This window comes from Gracilinanus agilis, chromosome 1, assembly GCF_016433145.1.
Source record: "Gracilinanus agilis isolate LMUSP501 chromosome 1, AgileGrace, whole genome shotgun sequence".
NCBI lineage: Eukaryota > Metazoa > Chordata > Mammalia > Didelphimorphia > Didelphidae > Gracilinanus > Gracilinanus agilis.
The window spans coordinates 384,332,811-384,341,306 of record NC_058130.1 but is presented as its reverse complement, the minus strand read 5'-3'; the positions used below and the strand labels follow the sequence as shown (position 1 = coordinate 384,341,306).

At 34.7% G+C, this 8,496-nt stretch overlaps 1 protein-coding gene across 1 annotated transcript in view; it reads left to right on the top strand.

Moving 5' to 3' along the window:
- The first annotated feature begins 339 nt into the window (after nt 1-339).
- TTC23L (tetratricopeptide repeat domain 23 like) overlaps nt 340-8,496 on the top strand; it is a 34,339-nt gene continuing 26,182 nt past the window's right edge. The window contains 2 exon segments of the mRNA XM_044657787.1: nt 340-927; nt 2,455-2,578. Of these exon segments, the coding sequence (XP_044513722.1) occupies nt 718-927; nt 2,455-2,578 (334 nt within the window). The 5' untranslated portion in view covers nt 340-717.

Below are 8,496 nucleotides of genomic sequence, written 5' to 3'. Positions count from 1 at the left end.
GAGAAGAGAAGAGAAGAGAAGAGAAGAGAAGAAAATAGAAGAGAAGAGAAGAAGCCAGCCACTGAATCAGATGAATGAACTTTCCAGGACCCTTTATCAAATCAATTTGTAGAGATTTTAAATAATTATCTTGGGCCACTGCTTCAGAATGACTTGATTTTCTCATTATTTTTTTAGAACCTTGTCTCCTACTGTCCAAGCAAAGAGATTATGTGGTAATTTAAATGAGTTAAATTAAATGCATATTTTTTTAAAATAACATTTAATTTTTGCCCAATTACCTGTAAAATAATTTTTAGCATTTAAAAAAACATTTTTGAGTTCCAAATTCTCTCCCCCTTCCCTGAAGACAGTAAGCAATATTATATACATTTTGCATATGTAATTATGGGAAACATTTTTCCATCCAAATGCAGTTTTGAATCATCATATTATTAGTCTCAATGCCCTAGTCTGACTCTTTTAGAAAGATATGTAGAGATCATCTACAAATTGCTATTGGGGAATTGTGGCCAGAGAAATGAAGTAACTTTCACCCAGGTCACACAGATAAGAAGTATCAATGCTTTCTTTATTACTAAAATATTTACTTCCTTAAATTAAACTATGAATTGTATTTTATGTGGCTAAGTAGCCCTACTTATATGAAATGCCGTATTCTTCAATTTAAACAATCTAGTTTATATAAGCTAAATTTTGAATCAGCATCTTCCAGAAATGTGCTATGTTATCATTAGGGAAAAGGAAACAAGGACATTGGTTGCTGAGCAGAGGAGTGAATCAAATCCTAGTGATGAATTTGGAGATAGTGAAGACAAAGAAAATGAAACTGACAAGGTAGCAAAGAATGCAGACTACATGTCTGTTCCAAAGGAGAAATTAAACAAATCACAGAAAAAAGCCGAGTCGTTGATTAAAGCAAAAAAGGTAAAAAACAAAAATAAGTCTTACTAGCTTAGCTTTTTGATTTACATCTTTAAATTATTTTAATATTTTTTTAGTTGATTGAATGGTTTTCTTAGTTGGCTGAATGGGTCTGTGTTATAGAGCTCCTGAGAATATTTCGGATCCCCATCACCAGGCTCAGAAACAAATTTTGAGGTTTTTTTCTCTTTTAGTTGTGTTGACCTTTTGTCTTCTCATCTCTATTAATATTGATCATGAGCGGCAACAAGGCCAAATTAATCAGGCCAAGAGGTCAGAACCAGGAAAACAGAGGGCACAAGACAGAGTCCTTGATTGCCAAAGCTGGGGGTGAAGATTCCTTTAGTTGCTTAAGATCATTAGAGAACTAATGGCCTAGAAACCTAAAATCTCTCAAGGCAAAGATAAACAACTAGGCATTAAGTAAGCAAACTAAAAGCACTTTCAACATTCAGGAGCCCAAGAATAAAACAGGCATTCAGCATATAGAGGATAACACTGATATCTGGGACAGGTTTTACTTAATCAGAGAAGTTCTCATAAAATCATAGACTTGGGGCTGTGAGCGACTTTAACGTTCATCTGACTTAACTGGCTGATTTTATAGATAAGGAAATATGGATACTCAAAGGGTCAAAGTGACTAAAGAGGGATGGAAGCAATGAGGCTGGGATGTGAACCTAGATTTTTCCCTTTCTAAATTCAGCCCTCTTTTTTTTACCTTATACTATCTCAATATACTTTCCTGGCCAAGCACTGATAGTAAATAAATCCCATATCCCTCATAAGACAAAGTAGAGGATTTATGAAAAGAGTCTTGTCTTTGTCCTTGAATTAATCTTCTAAGATTTTGCAATTTGGAGTTAGAAGAATATTTTCCTGAGTTAGACAAGTAGCATATAATAAAGCCAAGACTAGAATCTTAAGTATTTGGATTTCTAATCCTGAACTTGGTATTCTATAATACCAAGGCACAGAAATTGTTGTCAGTTGTTCTTGCAGTCAATATATGACTATTTGTTAGATCATTTCATTTCCTTTAAAGCTATGAACCAAATGAATTGAAAGGAAGCCCAGTACTTGTACTTGCTCCAAAGGAGCAAAGAGAGCTTCATCTTTGTTCTCACTTTCACAGTTACTAATAAAGAAGAGATTTAATGATGCTCAACCTAAAAATCAGGGGAGCAGTGCATCAAATCCAAGGGAATTTGTTTCAGATCTGAATATCCATGGTTCATGTTTTTAAAATAAATATGTACCTATTTTTCTTGGAGTAAATTTTATCAAGGATTAAGAGGAATTTAGATTTTAACAGCAAGATTGCTGTGCCACATTAAAGTGGGTTTATTCTCAAACTAACAATGTTTACGTTTTAAGCCAATAAAGAACCAGTTAACAATGAAACTTTAAAAAAAAAGAGATAGAGATTTAAGTTGATTGTTGCCATATATTACTGAGATGAGATGGCTACTAGACTGCTTTGCTTTTTTACAATAATCATAGTAATGATTTCTTATTTACTCTTTTCAGAACTGCCAGGCAAACCAGGAACTGATTCGCTGTGTTACATTTTCCCGAATTGTTTTTGGAACCGAACACTGGAAATATGCCCAAGCATTAACCAACCTGGCTTATGGATACCTGACCCTGAGAGGTACTCAGTGTCATTGCTGGGATTTAGTCAGGAGCAGGATGGGTCAGAATGGATATGGTGGAGACCTGGAAATCAGGCAGACCCTCAAAGTCAGGCCAGGAGAACAGAATACATCTCAGAGGGAGGCAAATAGGAAGACACGTTCATTCATTTAGAAGGTGTTGGAGAGCTCCTGCAATAGGCATACATTTCAGTAGGTAGGGCAGCGGGTATCAGGGAGGTAGACACATAATTTCAGGGGTGGGACTTTAGTCTCTGCTAGGGGTCAAGAGAAGGCAATCCAAGGATCCCATGCTTATGACATGAAGTTAGTTTGGGATGAAACAGAAACTATAGTAGTAGGGTACAAGATGGGATTTGATCATATGAAAGAAGATAAGATTCTATTTATTAGAATAGAATTAGGGCCCAAAGTCAGAGCACAATCAGCAGGTGCTGTAAAGACCATTAGCCAGGGATGGGATTGGGACCAGAGTCTGGTGTAGGGTGGAACCTCCATGTTAGGTAGCCCTAGCTGTGAAAGTTAGTGAGTTATCAAGGCAGATTATTACACTTGACCTCAATTATATGAAGATCAATGCTTTTGAAAGTGTTTAAAACAGCTTTCTTTCCCAGTCATTAGTGTTATATTGAAACAACTCTAGAAGTATAGAATAGTAGAGATTTAGCCTAAAAGGTTTTAACTAATTCCAAGTGCTCACTATGAACCAATATTGTGAAACGGCAGCCAGGATGAAATTGATATCAGGCTTATTAGTGAGAAATACAATATTCAGAATTCAGCATTTCACATGTCCAGCACATTGTAAGTGCTTAATTTTTTTCATTACTTTTCATTTGTTAATATTCCTTAAATATTGATTAAGATAGGAGGTAGTTAAATTGTCAGACCATATCTAAGGTCTCTTCTTCAGTTCTGTCTAGAGGAATATGGAAAGCATAGTGAGGAGACTTGAAATTGTCACATAGATATTTTTCTAAAGAACTGGGAATATTATAGAGAATAAAAGATTTAGAGGAGAGATAAAACAGATTCCAAAGAGTTGATGGTCTATCATGTGGAAGAAAGATTTAGTAGTCTGCTTGGTTTTCAGAACTAGGATTGATGAGGGAAACTTACAGAAAGGTATATTAGCTCAATAGGATGAGAACTTCCTAATATTAAGGCTGCCCAAAAATAAAATTGGCTACCTTATGATTTCCACATTACTGTTCATTAGAATGACTAAATTCAGAAAAACTTCATCTATTCAAAATTTTATTTTTGGGTAGTTGCAGTCTTCCTTATTTTCCATGACATTCCTTTCCCTCACCATTTGTATATTTCAAATGAAAATGTCCACAATTCTTTGAGGGCCAATGTGGAATAGCTACAATGGGAACATCTTTGGACTTCCAACTATGAGTTGGGTTGCCCAGGGTTCAGAGAAATTAGAAGTTGAAGTTCTTTTTCATATATTAACCTGGCAGCATCAATCTCCTCTACAGTGAAGCCAATTTAAAGTTACTATCATCCCTTGACCACTAAAGCAAAAGTATGTTTAAAACACATAATCTGGTAGATGTGAGAACAGACTCATTCTGAGTTGATTATTTTAAAATTTTCTTTTCTGTCATGAATCAAATTATCAACAAACAAATACTTCAAGTATTCAAAGAACAAAAAAGGATTGTATAGGAAACTGTGAGCTTCAATCATGTATAATTTTTACAAACACATTTTAAATAATAATGCAGTATTTAAAAATGGTGGTGATTGTTTCCCTTCTCATCTCCTTTTGCTTTCTTCTGTGAATTTTTGAATGTTTTATTGATATAGACCAATTCACAACTCCACCAAACAGACTGCTCCAAGTTTAAAAAGAATAATGAGTTTAGAGATAGAAAAAGATACCTCTGAGATTATGTAATTTAATCATCCTATTTTACTTGAGGAAGCTGAGCCCCCTCAGAAAGTTAATCAATCAAAAATATTTATTAAATATCTGCAAAGTGCCTTGCAGCTGTGCTGAATGCTAGGGAGACAAAGAAAAAAGAAAATATTAAGGAACTTACTCAAGGACACATAGGTAGTAAGTAGCAGGGCAAGGATTCAAATTCATTTTCTATGCCCCAGTTCTCTTTCCATTGTACCGGCTGCCCCCTCTAGGAACATGATGAATAAAGCCACATTTTAAGATAGAAAAAGTTTTTGCTACCAGATGGAGGGAGGGAAGGATTTCTTCCCCCCAACTCTCAGCTAAGAACCTTGCCTCATATTTACAGAAAAATTGAGGTCAGTCCTGTGAATTTTCCTTTCTCCCTTCTTCCTCATCTCCCATCACTCAGGTTCCTTCCACTGTCTCTTTCACCCATCTCACATGATGACTTGACCTAACTCCTTATCAAAGCTAACCCCTCTACCTGCTCAAATCATCCCATTCCATCTGCCCCATCTGTCATCTCCCCACTCTCACTTATCTTCAGCCTCTCCTCATCTGCTGGTTTATTTCCCTACTGCTCATAAATATACCCATGTCTCCCCATCCTGAAATAAAACTTCACTTGATCCAATTCTGCTATCATCCTTTCTTTTCTGCCCTCTGTAGCTAAACTATTCAAAAAGATCATCTACAACAGGGGCCTCTGCTTTCTCTCCTCTCACTCTCTTCTTAACCCTTCACAATCCAACTTTTCCCCTTTTCTAGTCTGACTCCTTGGCCAATGCTTGAACCCTCTCAGAGAATCTCCAACAAAAAGTCATCCCACTTCTACTTATCATCATCTCTAATGGGTAGCTCACTGTGGCCTTATAAAGTATGCTCACTTATTCCATTTTTGGACAATAATAATTATAAGAAAATCCTTCCTTATATTAAGTTGAAATCGGCCTCCCTATAACTTCCATTCATTGGTCCTTTACTTCCCTCTGGAGTAAATATGCAATCTTTATATTTATTTATCAATTTATATAAAATAATATAAGAATATAGATATAAGAATATGAAATAATATAAGAAATGAAATGTCTGTCTGAAGGAGGATAAAAAATAAACACTCTGCAGATTCTGCATATTGGACTAAAAAACCCAACCATTTAGAAAATGATTCTCCTGATTTAGCTCACTTCACTTTGTATCAATGGATGTCTTTCTAGATTTCTTCTGAAAACATCCCTCTTATCATCTCTTATTTGAGGTATTGCTGGGTCAAAAGGTGTACAGTTTTTGTACAGCTTAGTTCCAAATTTCTCTCCAAAATGGTAGGGTCAGTTTACAACTCCACTAATATATTAGTGTCCCAATTTTCCCTCATCCCCTCAAACATTTGTCATTTTCCTTTTCTGTCATATTAGCCAATTGGATAGGTGTGAAGTGATAACTCAGAGCTGCTTTAATTTGCATTTCTCTAATAAATAATGATTTAAATCATTTTTAATATGACTATATAGATATCTTTGATTTCTTTTTTGAAAATTCTCTTTCATATCCTTTGACCATTTATCAATTCAGGAATGACTTGTATTCTTGTAAATTTGTCTATTCTATATATATTTGAGAAATAAGGCCTTTATATCAAAAGTAGTTCTGTAAAAAAAATTTCCCCCAGTTTTCTGCTTTCCTTCTAATCTCTACTGCATTGGTTCTGTTTGCATAAAAACTTTAAAAATTTAATGTAATTTGGATTGTTATACTATTCAGGGCATTTATTGATATTGATTTCATATCTATTGAATCTATTGATATTATTTCATATCTATGGTATCTTTTAGAAAAATGTAGTTTTCTTGATTATCTCTTTTAATCAGGTCTATTTTTGCTTTTGCTTTATCTGAGGTCATAATTGTTACCCCTGCTTTTTTAACTTCATTTGAAGCACAATATATTATGTTTCAGCCCCTTGCTTTTATTCTATGTTTGTCTCCTTGCTGCAGGTTTGTTTCTTGTTAGCAACTTATAGGATTCTGGTTTTTAATTCACTCTGCTATCTACATCTTTTTTGTGAGTGAGTTCATCCCATTTACATTCACAATTACAATTACTGTGCATTTCCTGCCATCTTACTTTCTCCCCTAATTATCTTTCTCTCTTTCTCTTATGACTCTGTCTTTCCTTGTTTTTCTTCTGACCACTGCTTCCTCCAATCTGTCCTCCTTTTTATTAGCACCCCCTTCTCTTCTCCTCTTCCCTTCCTATTTCTCTATAGGGTAAGATGGATTTCTATACCCAACTGAGTGGGTATGTTATTCCCTCTTTGAGCCAGTTCTGATGAGAGTAAGGTTTAAAGCATTGGCCCACTCCATCCCATCTTCCCTTCTTTCATACCTCTTTTATGAAAGATGATTTATCTCATTCTGTCTCTCACCTCCCTCTTCTCCTAGTACACCCCTCTTTCTCCTTCCTTAATTTTACTTTTTGAAGTCATTCTATCATAGTCAACTCCTTTCCTTGCTCTCAGTCTGCATATATTCCTAACTGCCCTAATAATGATAAAATTCTTAGGAGTCATAAGGATCATCTTCCCATGTAGGAATGTAAATAGCTTAACTTTATTGAATCTCTTACAATTTCTCTTTCCTGGTTACCTTTTTATGCTTCTCTTGAGTCTTATATTTGAAAGTCACATTTTCTATTCAGGTCTGGTCTTTTCATTAAGAATGCTTAGAAGTCGTCCTCTATTTCATTAATGCCCATTCCCTTCTCCCTCCCCCACAAAATATTATATTCAATTTTGCTGATGACTCTTGGTTGAATTGTCAGCTTCTTTGCTCTCTGTATTATTATAGTCCAGGTTCTCCAATTCTTTTATATAGAAGCTGCTAAATTCTGTGTTATCCTGCCTGTGGTTCCACACTAATTTGAATTGCTTCTTTCTGGCTGATTACTATTAATATCTTCTCCTTGGTCTGAGAGCTCTGGAATGTAGCTATAAAATTCCAGAGAGTTTTCATTTTGGGATATCTTTTAGTAGGAGGTGAATAGTGGGTTCTTTCAGTTTCTATTTTACTTTCTGGTTTTAGGATATCCAGGCAATTTTCCTTGATAATTTCTTGCAATATGATGTCTTGGCTCTTTTTTTTTAAGAATCATGTCTTTTAGGTAGTCCAATAATTCTTAAATTCTCTCTCCTGTATTTATTTTCCAGATGAGTTGTTTTGCCAATGAGATATCTCACATTTTTCTTCTATTTTTTCCATTCTTTTTATTGTTTTTTGATATCTCATAAACTTAAAATTTTTAAGAAATTTTCTTTTTTGAGCTTTTGTACCTCCTTTTCCTTTTGGCCAATTCTACTTTTTAATGAGTTCTTTTCTTCATGGAATTTCTGTGCCTCTTATTATTTGAACTGTTCTATTTTTAAAGGTGTCATTTTCTTCAAGCTTTTTGTGCCTCCTTTACCATGTTGACTCTTTTTTCATGACTTTTTCGTACCTCTCATTTCTTTTCCCCAAATTTTTTTTCCTTCTCTTATTTGATTTTTAAAATCCTTTTTTGAGCTCTTCCAAAAATTCTTTTTGGGCTTGAGACCAATTCATATTTTCCTTTGAAGCTTCACATGTAATTATTTTGGCATTGTTAATCCTCTTCTGAGTTTGTATTTTATTCTTCCCTATCACCATATTTAATTTAATGGTCAAGTTCTTTTTTTGTATTATTTGTCCATTTCCCAGCCTATTTTTTTGACTTTTAACTTTATATTAAAATTGGACTCTCCTCCTGGGGTGGAAAAGGCACTATCTCAAACTTTAGGGCTTTTTTTTTTTTTTTTTGCTTACTTTTTTCAGAGCTAATTCTAGGAATTTGTAAGTTTTCAGTTCTTTCAAGGTGGTATGATCTAAGGAAAGGTGTGGTTACTGCTCTCCTGGAATGTGTTGTTGTCTATGAATGACTATACAAACACTCTTTTTCTACCCTAGAGCTGTATCCAGGGACCCTGCT